Source organism: Lonchura striata, chromosome 2, assembly GCF_050655825.1.
Source record: "Lonchura striata isolate lonStrDom1 chromosome 2, ASM5065582v1, whole genome shotgun sequence".
Lineage (NCBI taxonomy): Eukaryota > Metazoa > Chordata > Aves > Passeriformes > Estrildidae > Lonchura > Lonchura striata.
The window spans coordinates 49229779-49253139 of NC_140704.1; the positions used below are offsets into that span (position 1 = coordinate 49229779).

General features: G+C 38.1%; 1 protein-coding gene across 32 annotated transcripts in view; it reads left to right on the top strand.

Moving 5' to 3' along the window:
* Positions 1 to 23361, top strand: part of CLASP2 (cytoplasmic linker associated protein 2) — a 139216-nt gene that overhangs the window by 1307 nt on the left and 114548 nt on the right. For 30 of the 32 annotated variants that reach the window (XM_021553196.4, XM_021553203.4, XM_085573352.1 and 27 more), the window contains exons 2-3: positions 10454 to 10532; positions 22577 to 22680. In XM_021553196.4, the coding sequence (XP_021408871.1) occupies positions 10454 to 10532; positions 22577 to 22680 (183 nt within the window). Of the gene's footprint in view, positions 1 to 10453; positions 10533 to 12984; positions 14588 to 22576; positions 22681 to 23361 lie in introns of those variants that run through there. The other 2 variants (XM_077786462.2, XM_085573366.1) reach the window with 2 other exon arrangements.

Sequence of the window (23361 nt, forward strand, 5' to 3'; positions counted from 1 at the left end):
TTCCCCGCCCTCCACTAACTCTAATCCGCCAGCGTTTGCGTGTAGCAACTTCTGAGTTTGAGGTCTGAGAATAACAAAGGCTTAATTCCATTTGCGCATATGATTTATTTATTTTGGAAGCATGTTTGTCAGTAAAGGTCGGTTTAGCTTGAGGAAGTGGCGTGTGCTGGACAAATATGATTTATTTGTCTTTAAATTCATCTGAGAGCAGCTGTTGGTGATAAAATTGATTAGTGTAAAACCCAGACAGGTCTTTAAAAATACTCTTTTTCATTAAGAGGGCTAGCTACTTACTTAACAGGGTAATGTAAAAGTTTCTTCCTGCACTTGTAAAATAACAGAATTAGGCATTAAGACTGGAAATTCAACTTTCAGTATGTGTTTTTCACAGTGCAAGACATTTTGTTTGCTTTTGATGTAAGGTGACAAAACTCCTGAGCTCTTTGAACTGTAGGATGAATGAGAACTATGCAGTGCTCCACAAGCATCAGTTACAAAAGTGAGATTCCCTTAGTCCAGCCTCCCTGCTAAAGCAGGTTCATCTAGAGCAGGTTGCACAGAATCACATCTGGGTGGGTTTTGAGTATCTCCAGAGGGGACTCCACAACCTCTATGGGCAGCTTGTTCAAGTCCCCTGTTACCCACAAAGTAAAGGAAATTTTTCCCTTGTATTCAGATGGTACTTTTGTGTTTCAGTTTGAGCTTGTTGCCCTTATTACATGGCTAGGTACCACTGAAAAGAGTCATGCAGAATAAGAGTATTACAGATTCTCTGAATTTTTAAGATAGCTTGCAAAATCATAATTTTTACATCTTCTCTATGTCCACTTACTGGTGGCTCTTTATTGTGTTTCAAAGCACATGACATATGTTAGAGCATGGTGTTAGTCACAGGTTTAATCCCTGTAGGGCCCATCACTTCAGAGCTGGGCTTGATGATTTTTGTGAGCCCCTTCTAGCTCAGAAGATTCTGTGATTGTATTAATGGCAACAACACAAGATCTTGAGTGTTTTGCTCACAATCAATACCAGTGTTCCTGGCTGTGGTAGTGACTGCCAGCATGTGCTGCTTCAAAATGAAGATTAATACTCTAGAAAAATGGCATATGTTTTACTTGTGTATTTTGTCTCATGCCAGCATAGATGTTACACATTTAAATGTTACATTCTATTTTGTTATTACACTCACTCCGCTCCCTAAACAATAGAAAGTAATGAATGCCACGGACTTGCGTGTCTTCTCAAAAAAAAACTAGTGTTTTTTGATTGCTGTATTATTTAACATGTCGTTGGTCACCCTTTACTGAGAAATGGATACATAGGGCACTTAAACAATTCTGCTTATCATCTTTCTTTTATATCTTGCTAAAGGTCTTGGAGGTCTCCAGAACCCTAAAGTAATGAATCCCTCCCAGCTGACATTACTGGTGATATCACAAGCAGTGATAATGGCTGGAGACTCAGAACTGCTGAGCTAGATGAATTGGAGATACAAGTGGGGAATGCTGGAGGAAGTTTTGAGGGAGAGCATTATTTCTGCTTGTGGTGATGAGTATGGATAATAAGGGGATAACTGATGTGACTTGCCCTGAATGTGCCATATTTTTTATTCCCACTGAAAGCTCAGTTCTTGCATGCAGTGCATTTTGCTGACTATACTGAAAGAGGAGATGCATGATCTGAGAACTCTGGTCTCAACTCTTAAGCTGTGCCTGTGAAGAAAAAACTTTCTATGATAGGCCACCCTAGAAAGTTTTTTGGCTCATGTAACCAGAAGGGAAAAGACGCTGGAGGAGTAATAGGAGGGTTGGCTTGGCAGGCTTGATAAGGAGTGGGGGAAAAAGAGAAAAAGGATTCAGTAAACAAGCTGAACTCAATGATCTTAAAAGCCTTTTCCTAAACGATTCTATAATTATAGATATGGGCTAGTTATCAACAAGGTTGAATTAACTCATCCCCAAAAGGTTTTGGCCACATAAAACTGACAGTGCTTTTGCTGTTATGAAGTTGGCAATTCTTTATAGTTATTTAATAAACAGACTGGCAGTTTTAAACTGAGAGAGCAGACAGGAAAATTTCTGAGTTCATCTAGCTGATTGAAGGGGAAAACACAATTACTAGCTTGAGTTACTGGTAAAACGAAAAGGTGGGACTAAGAATGCGTTGACTCATTTGCAGGTGGTTCAGAGTTGTAGTGAAAATTGGTTGCAGAACGTAGGGAATGACCTAGAGAGAGGTGAGTCAATGTTGAATTATGAGGACTTCAGTTACAATGTCTATGCAGTGATGAATTGGCTTACAAAGACTCTCAAAAGCTTTGCAACGTCAGGGAGTACACAGACACAGAAGATGTGCATAATTTAATCTTTTATTTTGTATCTCACTAGAATGAATGAATTCCTCACTGAACTGAAAACTGTTTGCTTGGTGATCTGGTTTATTTTGTATTTATTTGGTATAATAGCTCTCCAACAATTCAGTGATTTGGATTTTTGGGTGTATGTCAGTCCCTTTACCCCTCCCTCAACTGTTTTCCCAAGGCTGTGAGGAATAAGATAGGTAAGTTGAATGCAAAGTATTAAGAGTTGAGTGATAGAATTATTCTGATGGTATTTGGTCAAAAACTGAAATATTTAGCAATCTCAGGGTTTGGACTCACAGGTGAACTTCAAATAGTAAATGAGTTACCCATTCTGAGGGTGGTACTGCTGATATTTGCTGGTGTTACTGGGTTAGCCTGGATCTTCATGTGTGTATACATGAGTTTTGTTTAATACATCTCTTAGTTCTCTCTCATGCTCAGTAGTCACTTGAAATAATTACAAGATTATCTAACTGCGCAGTCTGGTGACTCAAACTGTTCTGTGCCTGAGTCAAGTCATCTGGAAATCAGCTTTGAACTCCTGCTGAAGAGATGTGGGATGGGGAAATACTGCTTTTAATGTAAAGCTTTGCAAATCTACTTTTGGCTGTTAGTATGTTGTGGAGTCTTTTAAGAACACCAAAATTGAACAATTACCCTCATTAACATTATTTTTGAACAATAAAGCCACCTTTTGGTTCGTTAAAGAAATCATACCTGATCAGAACTAACAAAAAACTATTACTCAAATGGTGGTAGTTTCTCCAGGTAATTTTTTGAGAAGAGTAATCAGGAGTGTTTGTGACTGCAAGTCACTTTTGGGTTTCTTACCTTTGTGGTCAATATCTTAGCTTGTTTTATTCCTCAGCTGCGGTAAAAAAGTAATTAATAATCATTAATTTTATGCCAGAGCAGCAGATTGTTTGCCATGGGAAGAAGAAAATCTGATTTCACTCTATCTCTTTCTGATAGTGTGGATGAACTGTTTCTTTTAGACAAATCCTTGGAATTCTTACTCTATGCATCTTGAAGAGTGAGATTTTTCTGAGGTTTGTTTGTCTCAATACCAAATGCTACTAAAATATCAGTAATGTTGGTGTTGCATTTTTGTATTTCCTTGGTTTGGCAAGTATTTGTTTTGGTTTGTCTTTAGTTCAACAAAAGGCCAGCAGGAGGAGCTTTCAATTTCCAGAAGGGAAGGGAAAATTTGAACTGCAGTTTTGCAAATAGGTAAAGACAAGTCGTTAGGATGCCTGCCTGAAGTACTTGCAAAGAGATGGCAGCAGTCAATACTTGGTTGACCACACGTATACGTGCAAGGTGGAACCTATGGTTTAAAATTATCTGAATAAAATGGAGATAGTGAGATCTGAAAAAAGAGTTCAGAGATAAAACGTGGGGTTGGACATTTAATTACAAATGTCTGAAGGCACAAGTGCAGGATGTGGGGGGTATGTGTAGCAGACCTTAGGAAGAAAATGTGCGAGTTGTCTAGGATCTGAAGTTGAACACAAGCCAACATATGCAACACAAAAGGCAAATGCCATAGTGAGTTGTAGGACTGTAAGATGCAGGACAGAGAAATGGAATCAAAGAGGACCTAGCTAAACCTTTATTTTCAATTACTGCGTAGATTCCAGTATTTCCTTAGTCTTTGTTAGCAAATGCTGGTAACTTAAATGTCTTTGTTGAAGAATAAATGTTTGACTTTGAGCTCTTTGCTGAATTTCATTCCTTTTTTCTTCAAGTTTTGTTTGATCTTGGCTGTGTGGGAGCTACTTTCTTTTTTCTATGTAATGAGAACCTGGTTTGACCTGTCCATGTATGAATCAATTTTAATTTTCAAACTCAATGATGTGATTCCTTCTTGAGTAATAATTACTATTTTTAATGTAATATTTATGTTCTCTTCATGATACATTAAATGTAATGGACTATTAGCCAAGTAATCAAGCAGATTTCCTGAAGACAAGGGGCACTTGCAAGAAGTTTTAATGATTTTAGTTAAAACTAATTTTGTCTGGTCTTTTGTTGGGAATGGGGAATATATAGCCACAAAGTCTCAGGCATCTCCTCCAGAGGTGGAATTGACAGTTCTTAGTTGCTTTGCAGCTTCAGTTTGTGCTATCCAGCCTAACTGTACTCACTGTTGAAACAGCAACTCTGCTGCTCATGGGGCCAGGTGTTCTGTTCTAGCTGTTGTTCTTGAGGCAATATATGTTTTGTCAATGTTCAATTCATTTTCCAGTGTTTCAGCAAACTGATTTGAGTCATGTTACAGGCAGTTTCAGTGCACGAGATTAAATATGTCTGCAGGTCAAGAGGGATAATGGGACCATGACTTTTAGCCTGCAGTTTGATTGACTTGGGTGTGGGTAGAGAGCCTTTCCAAGCTCTATGCAGTGTGTAAGAGGAGAGGCGCATCCTTCAGAGCAGAGCTGGCAGCAGTCAGTGTGTGTGAGCCGAGCGATTTTGGCAGCACTGCTGATCCAAGCAGTTTCAGTCCCTGGCTGAGGAGTGGTGCTGGTGTGTCATGCCGGCATTGCTCTGCTGGGAATGCCTGTGAGGCTGCACAGCTAGCAGGCTCAGAGAGGAGACACGGCTCAGAAGATGCCTTCTCTTGTTCGTTTGTTGGGCTGGTTCCCTAAAGTGGGCTGCTGTTCAGCTGCATCAATTCTTCTCTTCCCACAGTGGTGGAGGAGCTGGTGCAGAGGTGGGAGTAAGTAGCAGAGAATGGAGGTCACTGTATGTTTGATACAATTTAAATAAGAGGAAATGGGGAAGGAAATAAGAGACCTTGGGCACAAATTCTTTTGAAAGAACTGAGTCCTAAAGTTAAGTGCTTCTTTGTTTTGCACCATCAATGTGCATAAAAAGGCTTTCAGCTGCAATTTTCTTTGGGGAAAAAAAGTTCATGTTTTTAAATTAACTATTTATTCAAAAGAGAAATCCCATACATCTCATTGTCTTCCCACTGAACCTTACTTTTAAAGACACTCTGTTTGGAAACTTTATCCAGTGCATCACATGAAGTTTTAGCTAGACAATCTCAAAAAAAAAAATATAAAAAGATGCTTACAATGTCAAGTGTTGCTGCATCATATACGTTTAGGTTTTGCTCACAGTCCTCGGAACAATATTTATGAAAAATTTCGTGCAATACATAAGGGAAGAATGTTTAATCCTCATGTCAAGTAAACTGGAGATACTCCTGTAATGGATGAAGCTGAAGGCAGTACACAAATTTTAGAATACTGTATTGTCCACATAATACAGAATAGTTTGGAGATCACACTTGCAGTCTGAATTCAGTTTGAAGATGATGAGAGATTTTGAAATAACAGAAGGTTCTAGACTTTTTTTTTCTAGTGATCATTTTGAGTGTTACATCAGTGTGTTCTTCAGAATTGGCTAAATGTTTCTTAATTAATGTGGACAGACAAGATAGGAAGCTAAAGTTCCCAACTTGAGGAAAGGGCATTAAAGCATATTTCCTTTTTTTTTTAATAACCTCTAAAATTTTTGCTTGCTTTATATGGCTGCGGTGCAGGAGAGCTCAACATAACAGGGACATCCCAGAATTGTGCCTGTTGGAAGGTCCCCTGAAGAAACCAAGCCTTTCAGTGCAGAAATACCCATGTCACTCTCTAGATAAATGCGGGTGATTCAGTCAGCAATCCTCTGGTAGTGTGGTTGCTTGCACTGTGTCACTGAAATAATCTGTGGTTGGCCATCACAGGAGAACTGTGAAGGGAAGGTTATCAGAAGTTTGATAGTCTATACCCCTTTTGAGACAATGAGGTTGTAAGCTGATAAGTAGTTTTAACAATAGCAAAGATGGGATACTTAGGAGAATCTTACCTTGTAGCCCAAAGTATAGTTGCAAAATATCATTTTGAAGGTAGTAGCCTTGTGTTTTTAGGTAGAGGGGGCTCTGCATTTGTTAGTGCACTTGGACCCTACTTGTTGAGCTTGAAGACTTTGTTAGATACCAGCAACTCTGCTCTCTCCTTACAATGCGATGTGGTATGTGTTTAAAAAAAATCATACTCTTGGAATTGGAAGTGTGTCCGTAGGTGCTTTTGAAGGTGAAAGAAGCAAGAGAATCGAAATAATGCTTTCTTGTCAGCTAAATTATCTATGGAATACATGATGTGTGTGGTAGCTTCAGCAGCTGGGATTGCAGTTTTGGCTTCTGTCAGCAGAGGCAGCTGTCCAGCTGCTGCTGAGTGGCAGGGAGAATAGAGTCTAAAGATGTCACGGTTGGGACTGAAGAGCCACACAGATTGAAGGAATTACTCAGAAAAATGGAAGTGTCCCTCTGCTCATGGGGCCAAGGGCATGCTTAAGTATCTGCAGACTTGTGAGTTGAGGGAGGGAATGGAGTATGGGTAGATCTTTGCAGAATGGGGGAAGTGGATAGAATTGGAGTGGGAAACAGTAAAGGGAGCAAGAAGTGTGAAATAGGGGAGCAGAAGCGTGTCCTGAAAGATGAGTAGAGAGAACTAAGAATATGAAACTTGAAGAAGTACAAGATACTGCATGAATATAAATATTTTTTTCACGTTGAGCTGCTTGCAAGGCTCTTGAGAGTATGAGAATTAAGAAAGTGTACCTCGTGTCTTGGCTGACAATACTTTAAAAAAAACATCCCATGAAGTTTTGCATATATCTTGTTCCAACAGTACAGCACTGGAACAATGCTTGCTCTTGCAGGGTGTAATTGTTTGGCATGCTGTGTCCTGTTTGTCAGTAATTGTTAGTGATACCACAGCTGTCCCCATGGTGACAGGAAGTCCAGTGCCTTAACTTCATTCTTTGGGGTTCCAGACAAGGACCTCCATAATTCCCCCATTAGATTCTCATGACTAGCTCACAGATCCTGTTCTGCAAAATCCATATTTCCATGTACAGTTCAGAGATCCTACGACCAAATCCAAGGGCATTTGTATTAAGGTCATTTGGCAAGTTCCACAAGTAGAGATGTAGTTTTCTGTCCCTAGCTGTCCCCCACAGGAGTGGGCAATTACAGAATCACAATGCAAATAACAGTAAGCATGCATGGTTATCCAGGTATGGTTTGAAGAATAGTATTTCTTTTTCTAGCAGAAAACTTAGGTGCCTGGAAGTTCTCCACAGAAGGGCAGGAGAAGTGCTGGAAAGTGTGTGCAGAAGGAGAGCTGGAAAAGGAACAAGCTTGCAGAACAAGAATAGGCTCAGTTACTAATCACTGGTTCTATTCATAATTGTTTTTTGGTTAGAACATCTTGATTTCACTAAAGAGTCTGGTCTTTTTTTATCCAGAATAGATAAAGTATTTCTCAGTTGGTTTGGCAACTTTGTTGTGATCTGAAAAGTCAAGGATGGGCTTAATATTGGCTTGTTAAAGAATAGCAAATAACCAAACTTCAGTTCAAATGAGCCTAAATTTCTTTTCCCCTATGAACTTTAAAAGCTCTATTTAAACGCTTCAAACAATGGTGAGCTGATGAATCGGTCTCAACATACAAAGGCTCTTTCTAGACAGCAAGCAAAAGGCTTAATGAATGCAGAGTAAGAAACAAATCCACTGATTTTAATCCCAGAAGGCATTCATCCTTCATTGGAGCTGTTGGGGAAAGAGCAGTGATGCTGGTGAAAGGTTTTTCTGTTGATAGTGGAGGGCCTGTGCTGATAAATGGTCCCACACAGTGCCTCAGAGCTTGGAACATCTTTGTTGCAGGTCTTCTGCAGAACCTCTTTAGTTCTGCCTCAACTTAATTTTTTTTTTTTTTTTTTTTTTGGAATGCTGTTTATGTGAGGCCGTATAAATTAAGGACTGTTTCCAAAGGGCTGCTTGAATACTGCACAGATTATACCTACCAGGAGATGCTGAAGCTTAGAGCATTGTGTATCAGAACAGAGAAATACTGAAACTGATTTACAAATCCAGCAGGTGGTAGTTCACTTGATATCCTCTGTAGGTCTGTGGTTCAGCTGGCTTGTTTTGTGATGTGGAATGAAAGCAAATTTTGTACCTAGAGCAGTTTACCATTACTTCAGCTTGTGGCTGAACATTCTAACTCTCCAGTTACCATGACTTTTCATACCTGTTACTTTTTCAAAGTTGCAGACCACAGAGAACTTCCCATGGGGTAAAGCTCATGCATGTGTGCTTTACTTTACGAGTTGCTTTTCTTCACGAGGGTAGAAGTCTTCAAGACAGATTTTGAATAGATAATGAAATGTGTGGAGAAGAGAGAGACTTTTTAAAATGTATCTTTGCAGATGAAAAGGCTCCTCTTTGTGCAAAACACTTGTATGGAAAGGTACCTTAAAATTGCTGGTGCTAGTTTCAAGTGAGGTTTGTAGTCAGAAAAGAAGCATAGGAAAATGGTGGATCCAGAAGGAATTTATTTCTTCCAGACACTGGTTTTTAGATGTAGCTTTTGACTATGGTTTCATATTGCTTGAGAAGCTGGAAAATAACGTTAAAGGAAAATCTTGTAGAAAGCCTTGACATTACCGTAAGAGCTATTTTTTTTTTTGTTTTGTTTTGTTTTTGTTTTGTCTAAGTAAGTTACTAGTTACAGTATTCTCTTTCCCTAAACTGTAGATAGAGTTACTTGCTGGCAATATATTAAGTTAAGGTGGTGATTTCATCCACTAATATATGCTATCCTGTTTTTTACTACGTAATAGAATTGTGTCCAGGTAAGTTGTCCTAACTGTGAACTAAGTTTTACATCTCCTTTTAAAAAGAACATCTGTTGTACTAATACTGAATTTATCAAAACCAGCTTCATTGTGCAGTTGCTTCTAATCCTAGTTTTTTGAGGACCTTATTTTTCTAGTTGCCTATGGAAATAAGACTCGTATGATGCTTATGCGTGGGCCATGTGTATCACATGCATATTTATTCAGATTTTTTCTTCTGGCCTTCTACTTAGTGTGGACAAGTGTGACAGGGATCTTGATCTTAAGGAAGCAGAGGGATCAAGAAAATTCAGATCCAAATGTTACGAAAATTAACAGCTAATAAAGGAGAGGAATTCTAGTAATGAGTTCATTGGGAAAAATGTGCAGTGCATGTCTTCCTAGAAAATAAAAAGGAGGAAGAGCTGTAAGCAACACCCAAGCTTGAGGAAGTTGTTCTTTTGACGATTGGTTGTTCCATTTGCACCTTCAAGGGCAGCAGCAAATTGAGGTAACTACAAGTTGTGAAAATGCAGGTTCTGGTGTACCTTATGAGCTATTGTAGGAAATACAGAAGGAAGTCTTGCAACAAATATGCAGAATAGTAAGCAGCAAAAGTGTCCTGACTTCTTAAAATAACTTAGTCAAACTGGAATTCTGTGGGTTTGTTTCTATATTAATGAGTATTGTTGTCTCATCTGGTTTCTGTGCATGGATGGGAAATTCCTCAAAACTCCAGTAGTATTTTGCATTTCCTTTTTTTTTTTTTTCTTTCTGTTTTGGTTTAGTTTTTGTTTGGGTTTTTTAGCTGTTGTTGTGAGTTGAGTTGGTTTTTATTTTGGTTTAGTTTTTCTTGTTGTTTTTGTCTGGTTTGAGGGAGATTTTTTATGATTTTTTTTGATGAGCAAATGGAAAATTAAGCTTCCCTAGCTTAACAAACAGGTGGAAAAATGGTCTAGTCTGTACTGCTAGGGAAAGCAGAACTAGCTTCTCAGTTATTTTTTGGGGGGAGTTGGGAAAATGATGTAATGACCTCAGTGGATGAGCTAAGTGGCCAGAGGTAAGCTCTTGGAGTAAGTTCTTAGCATCTGGGAAACCTTTAAGCCATGTCTTTGTTTGGGTTTTGTAGTTGAAAATATGAAAATAGTGGATTTCTAATATTTCTTTTCTTCTGTTTTAAGACAAGAATTGAAAAATCAGAATTGCTCTGGTGTATGTAACTAAACTTTTTCCATTTCAAATATATTCTGATAACTTTGTCTTGATAGGAACATTAAAGGAATTATTACTCTTCTGCTGAAACTTCAAGATAGCTTTTCAGCGTACTTGCATTTCTATGTCTAAATTATTTGCAGTATATTCTAAAAAATTCTTCATTGATCTGGTTTATAATACCTAATCCTTTTGTTTCAACAGGTAGCACTACTGGGATTAGATGTTTTAGGTGCCTTTGTTGACAGACTATCAGGGCGCTTTAAACCCTATATAGGAACTGGTAAGTGAAATACAACTTTTTTTTATGAAGACCAAACAGTAAAAGACACTTCCCCCCCACCTCCCTTAGCAGCTGAAGTGGAACACGTTGAAAACTTCTTGAGCTAATTATAATGTACTGACAGGCATTTTACTGATGTTGGAATTGAAATAATTGTATAGTAGCATGTCAGTTTTCATTTGTCACTGATTTCTTAAGTAGTGGTTGGGATTTTTTCAAAGGTTCCAGGAGTGCCTTTCCAGTAATAAGTTCCATGCTGTATGGTTGCTTACCACTCCCTGAGACAGTCATCTGAAATTTACATTGAAACACAAGTATTATCTTTAACTTTTGTTAAAGATGGAAGGTTTTATTTGCAGATCACTTTGTAATCAGAGCTTTATGTCTGCTGAGGCCTATAGTGTCAGAGGATTATGTAATCCACCTCCTGTGAGATAACTTGACTGTAGCTTTTAGCAGTCTAAAGTTTTTATGGGATTAAAAAAAAGTACTGACTGCTATTCCTGTGTGAAATGTTTACTCAAATGAATTTCAGATTAATGGATCTACATGTGCTGGTGTATGAGACCTTTTTTCTGGGAGGTACAAGCAAACTGCACTAATCTACTAATTTTGCTGCTGGCTCTGAAAAGAGATAGTTATATTAGGACATTAACATTGGTTTTATAGCACTGGCTGTTTTTGACGGAAGTTTCTAGTAAATATCCTTTTTCAAAATTTGCATAAGTTGCATCATGTTCCCTGATTCCCAGCTATCTCAAATTGTCTGTCAAAATTTCAACATTCCTCTTTTTTACATGTCTAGTTTTATAATTAAGAGCTTGGAAAAAAAACTTCAAAGTTCAGGAATACAAAGTATAATTTATGACAAGCTGCTAACTAAATTAATTGAAAGCATATTTTAATATTCTGTGGCACTACTGCAGTAGAGTGCTACAGAATTTAAATCTGTTTTGTTGTGGAGAGCTTTTCTTTGGCTGGTTGATTTTGTATTGGAGCAGTGTAAGGGAACTGGAGGCGTATTGTGCTATGTGCAGTATTGATTTTTGAATAGTCTCCATTTGTAGCTACAAACACTGTTTTGCTCAAGAGTTTGGCTAAATTTTGATTTTTATTTTAGACTCTGTAAAACCTAAAATTACAGTAAAATTATTAAAGGAAGGTTGGGAAGCTTATTCCATTTGTCTCTGTTTTCTTGAATATGAACTATCTGAGAATAGTGTGAAAATCCTCTTGTTGGTTTGGCCTTTTCTTGTCACAGCAGTCGAGTAGTTAAGAGATTATGCACAAATTGAAGATTTCAGTAGTATTTAAAACAGTAGAGAGACAGTACTGACACTGGGTGACTATCAACACGTAACATCTGAAGCTGTATGTTCTCAAAGTATTTTTAAGTTAAGTAGTAGAACCTTCATCTGAAATTGGTCCTCAGAACATCTCTAGAATCAAGACTTATAGAATATGCAAGTTACTGTTGTTCATGATCAACTTCTCTATAAACAAACCTAACAGTTGCTGAAATCTTGGTCTCAGTAAAGGCAGAAAACAATGTTTGAGGTTACTTTTAAAAAGAGTGATATGAATTCTCCTCAGTTGGTAGCTCTCTTTCCAAGTTTCATAACAAGATTTGAATATTACTCAGTTTTTTGTCAGTGAAGCAGTAATATAAAAACATTATTGTAAGTGTCTGGGTTTTGTGTAGTCCAGGGCTTATGAGAGTAACTAAAAACACATTGGTGAACTAGAAAACTGCTTCCTTCAAGGAATCATAAAGAACCTGGAGTTTCCTAAATCATGTTCTGTTGACTGTGCAGATTTGTATTCCAATGTAATCGGACTCCAGTAAGTCAGACCAAAGACTTGTATTTGACAGTGATTTGTTTGCAGATCCCTGAGAAGAAAGTAAAGACAGGAGAAACAGGCAGTGATAACTCCTTCATCCATAGGAGTTGTCAGCAGTCTTGCAGATTAGGGCCAGCTGAGGCACATGGTATCTTCAGTGTCTGCCCTGTCACTTTGTTTTCCTATAGCTTTATCTGTTTAGTTTGACCCACATAGATCTTCGGCTTTTGCGATGTTCTGTAGTATTTAAGTATGCAAAACTCATTTGGACTTATTGCCTGAAAAACTTGGTGCTTTCTAGATCTTGTGTTAGAAAGGTGAGCCAACATGTTATACCTTCCTGACTGCCAGTTTCTACTTATTGATCTCTTCCATGCCTGTCCTCTGCTATCCCTCCCTCTGCCCCAGCTCAGAGACACAATGGAGCAGTTTCTTGTATACAGCCGTTTGCCCTTTCAGCGCCTGTTGTGGTGCATTTGAGTTGTGGAAGCCATATCTGTCACACCATACCAGAGAGGTGGCATATGTTCATAGTGGCCTAATTGGGTTTGTTTTTATTTGTTGTCTGTTACTTTTGTAATTATTGATTATAGATTTCTTTGTTGCCTAGCTGATCCCTGAAAATTGACCTAAAACATACCTGAGACTATCCACTACAACAACCTGTTTCCTGTGCAGTGATGGTGGATTTGGGACCCACTCTCAAGGGCAGTATCTTTGCTCCGTGCCTTTATCATTAGGGCAATGAAGGGCAATCCCCTTCTTGAAGCTGTCAGAAAGTCCAAATGTACTCTGTTAGCTGAATTACCTTCTGCACAACTGTTTGCAGAGAGCTTTTATAGGTTTGTTAGGTACCACTTCCTTTCTATATTTGACTTCCCAGACACTTCTCCAGCCTGTAGCGCTACATGGGGTGGTTGTGACCCAAATGCAGCACCCAGTATTTGGCCTTGTTGAACCTCATACAATCCGTATCCATAGTTATGCATTTGACAAGAACCAAGTATTCTATGCAAACTGCCATTTTAGGGTTTTTTTGGTTGTTTGTTGTTTTGCAGGTTTTTTTTCTGTAGCTTGGTTATGTCCAGTTAAGTGATTCTTTGATCTGAATATTGTTAATGAGGTATATAATTGTGTATTGGAGATGTGCAGTGGTTTAGGTGATATGAGGAGAAAACAAAAATAATGGAATCAAGCTTGACAAAGTTGGGAAATTTGTAAGCAGAGTAGTTCAGCTATGTAACAAGTTCTTCAGGCCCCATAGACCATCGTAGTAGTAATTTATATGGTAGGCTTTTACTTTCTCTATTTTTGTCAAATAAAGGCAAGTATATTATTTTTGGAGGCAAACATAACAATTTTTGCAGGGAATTCAGTTATTACTTTGAAATATTCAAACTATAGTGCACTAAGTTATTGTAGGTACCTTCATTCTCAAAAAAAGAGATTTCACCATGACTATAGCAAAGGAGGATAGATGTAAAATACATACCTGCTTTGTTCTCTGCCTTTTTTAAAATACGGTGCATCCCTTTTTCTAGATGAAGTTTCATTTTTACAGCTGTTTTCACTTATAACATACCTGCAAACTTAAATGGATTTTTCTTTTAATAAAGAATGTTACATTTTGGTGACCCTGAGATGTTTTTATTTGTGATTCAGATCTCAGTAAATGATGGAAGTATAATAATATATTATCCAACTGCAATATGGGAAAACATATTTTACATCCCATCCCCATTTAATTTCCTGTTCTGTTTTGATGGGGTTGATTTCCTAAGTGCAGAGAACAGCTAATGTCACTGAATATCCACCCCCTTTAAGCATTACAGGCTTCTGCTATGAAGTGAAAAACATGAATGCTTTACTATTACTTCAGTCTTTGCAACCTACATATATGCTGTAAATTACATTTGGGCAAAATCAATACAATAGTTGTAGGGCAGATATTTTCTAGTATTTCAAAGAGCATGTTAGTGATCTTTGTATTGAAGTATAATGCCTGATAAGAGACTTAATTCCGTTTCCTAGGCAACCATCTAACATTGCACTGAATTTCGTATAAGGTGTTATCCTTTTATGATTAACCACATTGAAGGTGCTCTGCAGCTGGCATCGGTGTTCTGGGAGTCTAGACACATGAATTTGGAATCTTTCATTTAGTACTTCTGCTTAAGATCCTTGAAAATACTTTGGAAGCAATAAATGCCAGGGTATGTGTTCTTTCATAAGACTGTGTGTCTGTATTCTGGGAAAACTAAAACAGTGTTTGAGTGTTATATCTTTCAGTATTTAAAACTACTGTTTTTTCTGTGATTAATAGAGATGTTACATAAGAGTACATAATTACTGTATCACAGTCTCTTTTCCCAGGTGGTCACATTAATTATTAAAATAATCATATATATCCAAAATAAAAGAGACTGTAAGAATTATGGGCATGTGTCTGGATGATTTATGGGAAAAGTGTCTACTCATACTTTCAGTTCTGTTTGCTAAAACAAGTGAATATGACTTGGAGTTCTCCTTATTGTCAAAAGGAAAAGAAAGAATATAGTGAAGGTATACAGAATCTGTTTCCATTTTACTGTGCAGTATTATACCATGACATATTTTTCTGCATACATTGAACTGTCCATTAGTCTGTTACATAACTATATTGACATTAGTTTTTACATACAACCATACAAAATGTTGTAAGATATTGTACTTGCCTGAAAATTAAAGGAAATGTAATTGACAGTTAAAACGATGAAACACAAATAGGTTATATTTGTATATGTACCTGTATGTGTAAATCTCAATAGGGATATACATTGTACACACAAAAATCCATATGTAAATGTGTTGATATGTTTAATAATACTTTCAAATTCATCTTACTGTGAAAAGAAACCACTAGGCAAAAATAGTCTTGGAGGATAGTGTAGTGCCATATATTAACATATGAAACAAATTTGAAGTGTTTAATTTTTTTACCAAGTAGCTTTAAGAAGTGTTGGAAGAACATTTAAATTAGTGTCCTCAGACTAATTTAAACACTCTATCAAATTTATTGTTATAATGAAACCTGCAAGTGTGGCTGCTTATGTCCTGGATGGGTGCACTCTTCAATGGCTTAAAAACTGGCTGGATGGCTGAGCCCAGACAGAGGTTGATGGTCAGTGGAGTTAAATCCAATTGGTGACTGGTGCAAGTGGTATTCCCCAGGACTCTGCATTGGGGCTGGTTCTGTTTAATATTTTTATCCATTATCTGGACAAGGGAATGGAAGGCGTGCTCAGACAGTTTGAAGATCAGATCATGTTGGGCAGGAGTGTTGATCTGCAGGAGGGTAGGAAGGCTCTGCAGAGGGATCAGGACAGGCTGGAGCAGTGGGTTGAGGCCAATGGTATGAGGGTCAGCAAGGCCAAATGCCAGGTCCTGCACTTGGGTCACCACAATCCCAGGCAGTGCTACAGGAAGAGCACCTGGGAGTGTTGGTTGACAGTGGCTGAACATGAGCCAGTGTGTGCCCAGGTGGCCTAGAAGGCCAGTGACGTCCTGGCCTCTATCAGGGATAGTGTGACCAGCAGGACGAGGGCAGTGATTGTCCCCTCTACTTGGTACTGGTGAGGCCACACCTCGAATCCTGTGTCCAGTTTTGGGCCCCTGACTGCTAGAAGGACATTGAAGTGCTGGAGCATGTCCAGAGAAGGGCAACAGAGCTGGAGAAAGGTCTGGAGCACCCTGATGAGGAACAGCTGTGGTTTATGTAGCCTGGCTCAGAGTGACCTTATAGCTCTCTGTACCTACCTGCAAGGAGGTTGTAGCAAGGTGGAGGTCAGTTTCTTCACCCAAGAAACAAGCAATAGGACAAGAGGAAATAGCCTCAAGTTGTGCCAGGGGATATTTAGATAGGATATTAGGAAAAATCTTGTCAAGCACTGCTACTGGCCATGCAATAGGGGTGAGTCACCATCCCTGGAGGTATTTGAAAGTCTACTGTACATGTGATACAGAGGGACATGGTTTAGCGGTGGTCTTGACGGTGTTGGGTTAGTGCTTGGCCACGATGATCTTAAGAGTTTTTCTGACCTAAATGGTTCTCTGTTACCTGATGTATATTAAAGCAGTTGTAAGGGCTTGCAACATGCCTTAAATATTTCATTTAATTTGGATTGAAACAGTTGGTCCAAGAATTTAGAAATATTTGTTTGAGGAAATCAGCATTTAGTAAGTGACACCCACATTTTAAGTTTTTGCTTTTTCTCTTACTTAATTATTGAATTTTTGGGTGAAAAATGCTCAAGTGTGCAGTTTATTCAAACTGTGAGTCTCTAAGGGGTTTTAATGTGGTATGGAGAAATGCTTTGAAAATCCATGAAATCCATGAAGACCAAGAACTGTATTAACATGATTTATCATGGATATATAACATGTAGAAACATACTGGATCTTCAGGTGTTAGTGCCTGAATTTTATTCTCATGTTTCATTTTCATTAATTCAATTAAAATATTGAGGCTGAGGATTCAAGATTAAAAATGCTTACAGAACAACTAAACATAAAACTTGGAATAATTAGGTTGGAAGGGACCTTCAAAATTATCTGGTCCATGTCTTTACTTAAAAAATAGCCAAGCTATTCTGTTAGAGAAAACTTGGAAATTAAATTAAATAACTGAAGACACTGAGTTGTTCAGATAAAGTAAATCAGGGTTTTCTATTTATATCAAAAATGTCTTGTCTCAAGGATGCCTTGTTGCATCTAAATGCAAGTCAGGTGTTTTGTCTGATACTGCCTTTTCATTTTAAAGCTTACTGACCTCAGGAAAAGCTGTGTTGGATTGCTGTAGGATTTTCTTAAACAATAAAATGCTGACTGTTTAATGTTTTTTTTTTCTTTTTTGGAAAAGGCATTTAGAGGACAATCCATTTTTGTATTTATTTTCTTCCATAATAGCTGTTTTTGTATTTTTAAACGTAGCAAGAATACTAACTTCCTGCAACACTTCAGAAGATCCTTACATTTTATTTCCTCTATAGTTAATGGTCGCAGCTGAAGATCATAACTGATTAAAGCCACAACCTTTTTCATCTTTTTGATTAAATTCTCTGAAGTTTCAGTTAAAAAAGAAAAAATAGTAAAAATCTATGCAGGCTTTTTGGTGTTTTGGGGTTTCTTTTGTTTTTTTTTTTGTCCTCGCTAGCTAGTGCTGGAGTTTATTAGTAGTGGGAATTCATTTTACCTGAAGTGATCCATGCCTGAGTGATAGGCTGTGATTTAGAATACCATCTGCTTGCTGTCTGTGGGCATTTCACTGTATGACACTTAGAAATGCAGTGCTTTCAACTCAAGAGTAGAGAAATCCTAGCTGCCTTTGGTTTCTGCTTGATTGTAATTAATTCTAGTTATGTAAAAAACCTAGCTTAGAGCTTAAAAATTTCAGAGGATGCCACAAATATTTGTTATCAATCTTGTAATTTTCTTTCATGTTTTATACACCTCTTGAAACTCTTTGGCCTTTAAGACTATTCTCTTGTTCCTGAGACTGACACCTTGATTGGCAGATGGATAGATAATATAAAAAAGCTTTTGTTTATTCTTCTCTGCTACTGATGATGAACAGTATGTGTCATTAATCCCACTAATGCTTTTCTTAATTAGCTCCTGGAGACACCCCAAGAAGCACATTAGTGTCTGAAATTGCTGTGGATTAAACTGGCCAGGACTTCATGTTAAGGAGGGGAGCACTGACGCCTGCTCTGAGAGCCTGCTTATGACTCTTTGCATAGCAGTAGCCCCTCAACCACAAGGATCTGTCAGGCTGGCCCTGTAGGAACCTCTGTGGGATGCCTTTCTCTTGTGTGTATCCTGCCCAGAACAGAGACTGCCCTAATTGCAGAGGCAGCTCTTCCCCTCTCTCCTTTCTAATGACAGCTCTTCAATGCTGCTGCCTGAGCTGACAATGTTTTTGAAGAAAGGAGGAAGATACTGCTGCATAGGATTAATCTCTTTTTGTCCTCAAAGACTTTTCTTTTTAGTAACAGAATTTTTGCCAACGTTGATAACATTTCCTCAGTAAAGATTATTTTTTGCTTAATGCTTTTTTCTAAGCCTGCAGTAATGGACTATCTAAAGTTGATTCATAGAAATAAGTAGTCCTGAGACTTAAAATGAGCACTGGTATACAAAGAGCAGGATGCGTAAGTGGTCAGAAGAGAAGAAAAAGCAACAATACAAACTGAAAAGCTCCAGAAGGAAAACTCTTGTTAAAGTTTAACAGAAGGAAATTGTTTGTGCTACCTATAGCATTCTTTGCTGCAGAGGTCATATAGTTAAACTGCTCAGGTTTTTAAATGTACATTGTGTGCTGTTCTAGGCAATTTCTGTGATTTACTTGTTTTATCATCTTCAATCCTAGTAGAGGAAATAAATATTTAATCTCTCAGGCTGTACCCTGACTCTGTGAAGGCTGGTTTTGGCCTTAAGTTAGGCATCTACTGTCCCAACTATTGGTGATAAAATAATTTGATGAATTTGGATAAAGGAAAATTTATTTAGATTTACTGAGATAAGAGAAGGAAGGCAATGGAAAAAGAAACTGATGGGATAATAAGCTCTGTTATGGATATAGTAGAAAGGAAAAAGGCATAAATAGCAGATGCGAATGCACAGCATTGTCAGCAAGTTAAAGGGGGTGATTGTCCTGCTCTGCACTGAGGTGGCCTCACCTCAAGTGCTGAGTGCAGATTGGGGCACCAGAACATAAAGACATTAAGTCATTAGAGAGTGTCCAAAGGAGGCCAACAAGGATGGTGAAGGGTCTGGAGGGGAAGCTGTATGAGGAATGACTGAGGTCACTCGGTCTGTTCAGTCTGGAGGAGACTGAGGAGACACCTCATTGCAGTCTACAACTTCCTTGTGAGGGAAGAGGAGGGACGCTGATCTCTGCTCTGTGATGAACAGTGACAGGACTGAGGGAATGGCCTGAAGCTGACCTAGGAGCAGTTAGGTTGGGTACCATGTAAAGGTTCTTTGCCCAGAGGGTGGCTGGGCAAAGGCTCCCCAGGGAACTGGACACAGCAACAAGCATGACAGCTCAAGGAGTGTTTGGACAATGCACTCGGGCACATGGTTTGATTCTTGGGGTGTCCTGTGCAGGGCCAGGAGTCAGATTCCATGATCCTAATGGATCCCTTCCAACTCAGAATATTCTATGAAATAGCAGGTCAGTTTGAGGTAGATATGGTAGATTTAATGTCTGCTATGGAATATTTTTTACTAACACTTGTAGGTTTTCTTCAGTAATCAAAATCTGCAAAATTGTGATGTAGAAATCTTAACAGGAAAACCTCAGGAGTGGCTGGAAGTGATAAGAAACTTTGTCAACATGCTGAAACATGGCGAAAAGGCAAGTTGAGTGAAGTACAGTGCTTCACAAAAAATAAACAACAGCTGCAAAAGGAATCACTGTCTCCTAAATTTAGTGTAGTTTTTTCTCAGCAAATCAGCAGAAATAAACAACAGAAAGATGTTATATGTTATTAGATTTGCCAGAATCCATTTGAAATAACTTAAGAACCTAGGCAACAGAAGATAAAAGATGGATAAGGTTAACATAAAACAGTAGGATTGTTCAGTCCAGACTGCATGTGACAAATTATATACCTCACTGAAAAATTCGTTAGGAAGCTACCACATTGAATACAACCTTCATGTATGGTCCTACTTCTTCTTTGTCACTCTTCTTTTAATTCTGACATCTATTTGAGATTGAGTTGGCAGGCTGATGCCAGGAACAACCAAATGCATTTATTTGCATTGCAGTATAAAGAGATACACAAATTTTCTCACCAGTATTATTCAATTAATGTATCTTAAAGGAAAAGTAGCAGCCAAAATGATGTTCTGTTTTGAAACTTGATCAATAGGAAACCCAACTTTCAATGGATTCCTGTTGGAGCTTATTCTGACAGGAAAGATGAACAGGCACACTGGAAACCAGCTGGTGGCTGCCAGCATTCAACAGCCTAATTTCTTTTGTCTTGTGCAAATAGTATGTGTCATGCCTTATATGGGGTCTTACAGAAACTTGAGTTTTAGGCGGAAAAAAGCCAAGCCTGCAGCCATTTGGGCCCTTTAACAGTTTCCACAGTGTGTTGTCCCTCTGTCAGAGTTCCAGGACTGGCAAAGGATGGTGTGTTCAGTAGCTGCACACACTGAAATCTGCAGGCTGTGTCATAGCTTAGTTTAACTCGGTGACCTCATCTCTGTTCAGCAGCTTCTAGTAGCCATTCTCTGTGCTTGCCTTGGTGATTTGAGCAGAGCCCTGGTATCTGCAGCTCTGTCAAATGACTCAGAGTGCTAATTAGTCACAAAGGATCTGTGTTCCCACAGAACTGGCACTAGATGTGTTTGTTTCCTTTTCTGTAAAGCTAGAATTGCCTTCAGCTGCCCAGCAGTCAGGTCAATGTAGAGGCATCACTAGTAGTGTTAAGGCATGGGAACAAGGTCAGTTCAGAAGTGCTGAAAATGGACATGAAAAGTACTGTTGGCAAGAAAAGTAAAATCAATAAGTGTATAAGTGATTGGAAGTTCATGGGAGTGGTCAGCTGTGTGCTCTCAAATATAAGTTCTCAAGTTCTGGATTTTTTTCTCTGTTCACAAAATGGAAAAAACCATAAAACTAAACCCAACCACCAAACAAAACAGAAACACCCGTTAAAAACCCAAACCATAAAGACAAAGTCCCACACTATCAAAACAACAGCAATCCAATCCAAATAAAAAAAAACCCAGACCCTTATGCTCAAACTGGAAAATGAAAGTAGCTGTACTAATTTCTTCAGAGGAGAAAGTGTAGAGAAGATGGATGAAAAACACAAAACCTTGATGATGGTAGCTGAAGATGTCAGTGGACTGTCCAGAACCAGTAGAATTAAACACTCAGATTAGGACACTAAGAAAGCGTTCAGAAATTGCAAGAGGGCAATTTCTAACTTCAGCAGTGTATTTGTCAGTAAGAATCATGGTTCAGAAATGACTGCTGTTTTTAGGAACAGGAGACTCAGGAAACCTCAGAATGTATGATTCTGTTCCCTTTATTTTGCTGGCAAATCTCTTGTTTAGTTATTACTATAAAATCATTAGGTACTGATAAAATTACTTCAGATCTGCCTTGCAAACAGTAGCCAGATACAGTTAGTTCTGTAGTGAATAGAAATTTTTTAGCGGTCAGGCAACAACTGTAAAATACTCTCAGGTGTTCAGTAATGTAGTACCAAACATAGGAAAAAATTATCTTAGCTGTGAAGATGTATTTTTCACTTGGAATACCTTAAATACTCCATCAATTGTGCTTCCTGAAAGAAGGCAGCATGCTTGGTGTTATCACCCCTCATTTGGAAGAACTGGTACTGAAGGCACTGTGGGGAGGACTCTCACAAAGGGTGGGTCCCAGATGGAGGACTGGGAACCAGTACAGCACGTGTCTTGCACAGCATGGAGCTCGCTATGTGTTCATTGGGCTGTCTTTCGTAATGTCATAGCATTAATTTATCTGATGTAATTATAGACTTCTGTCTGGAAAAGCAAGCAAAATTAATTGCCAAGTCCTTTGATTTTGTTTTTTACTTATTTTTAGGGTGTGAAATCAACAACTGTCATTTTACTTAAATATTGTTTGAGGATGCTTGTTTTAACATAGTAATTTTTAACAATGCTCTTACTGAAGTAAGGCTGGGTTTCCTGAAGAGACACTATGTGAACTAGAGGATTTAAAACTTTCAATTTTCTTACAATAAACAGCAAAGTCACACTGATTTTAAAATAGTTGTATATTTCTATTCCAATTATTGGTCACTCACCACACCTAGCATTATTTTTTAGAAAAGCCAGTTATTCTGAAGCTAACTGGAACAGTTTTTGAAGATAAAATCAAAGTCATTCACACAGTTTTGAAAATGGAAAGCTTGCTTTCTTTTAACCTGTTGAAAGTTACTATTTTCTTCCATTTCAGCCTTGTGCATTTGTTGTTAGTCTTATAAAATACTCAGAAAGGCACTTGAGACTTTAAAATATTGTGGCCTACTTAAACTCAGCTTTTATTTTTGAATGACATGTATATTACGTCTGTTTCAAAAAATATCTTTAAACATTAGAAAATCTCCATTGGGTATTTAATCTTTTTTACTTTCTCTTTTTCCCCTGTTCTGTAGTTCTCCTGGCTTTGATAGATCGTATGGGAGATGCCAAAGACCAAGTTCGAGAGCAAGCACAGAATCTTATATTGAAATTGATGTGTGAAGCAGCACCACCCATGGTATGATTGCTTAATGCAGATTGAGATGGAGGTCTCCAGTGAGCTTATAACTTTTGTATGAACTCTGAACATGTCACTACATTAATGCGACTGTTAATGGTATAAATACTAAAGATACTCTTAATGGATTGACATGGATGTATTGTTTAGCTAAAGATAAAAATCTTGGCACGATGTGATTCTGCATATTTTGCAGATCATAGCTTAATTCTGAGTAGATGTTTTTGTGCCACGAGACGGGGCTTTGTTAATTAAAACATGTTTGAATCATCTTCTGGGTTTGGACAATGGGAATAAATAAGTTTAATTAGCTCCAAATTGATTTATAATTAGATTTGTACTTGAACATGTAGGACTAGTCCTACAGTTAAGGTGCACATATTCTAACTTAAGAGAATTTGGCCTTCTAGCTGTATGACAGCGATGCTCTGTGAACCATAGACAAACTGAGGTGGGAATAAGTTGCCCTTTGGCTTGTCATTTTTGGTTGTGAGGAGGCTTGCTTAACTTAACCTTCAGTTCTAAGCATTATGTGTCTTCTGAGTGCTTAATCTTATGTTTTGACTCTGTGGGTCAAAATGGAAGACTGTTTAACAAGATTATATTCTTGAGTAGTGATGTTATTTGGAAGTCTGGAGACCCTGGATGTGAGTAAGAACTTATAATTTGAGTTTTCAGTTC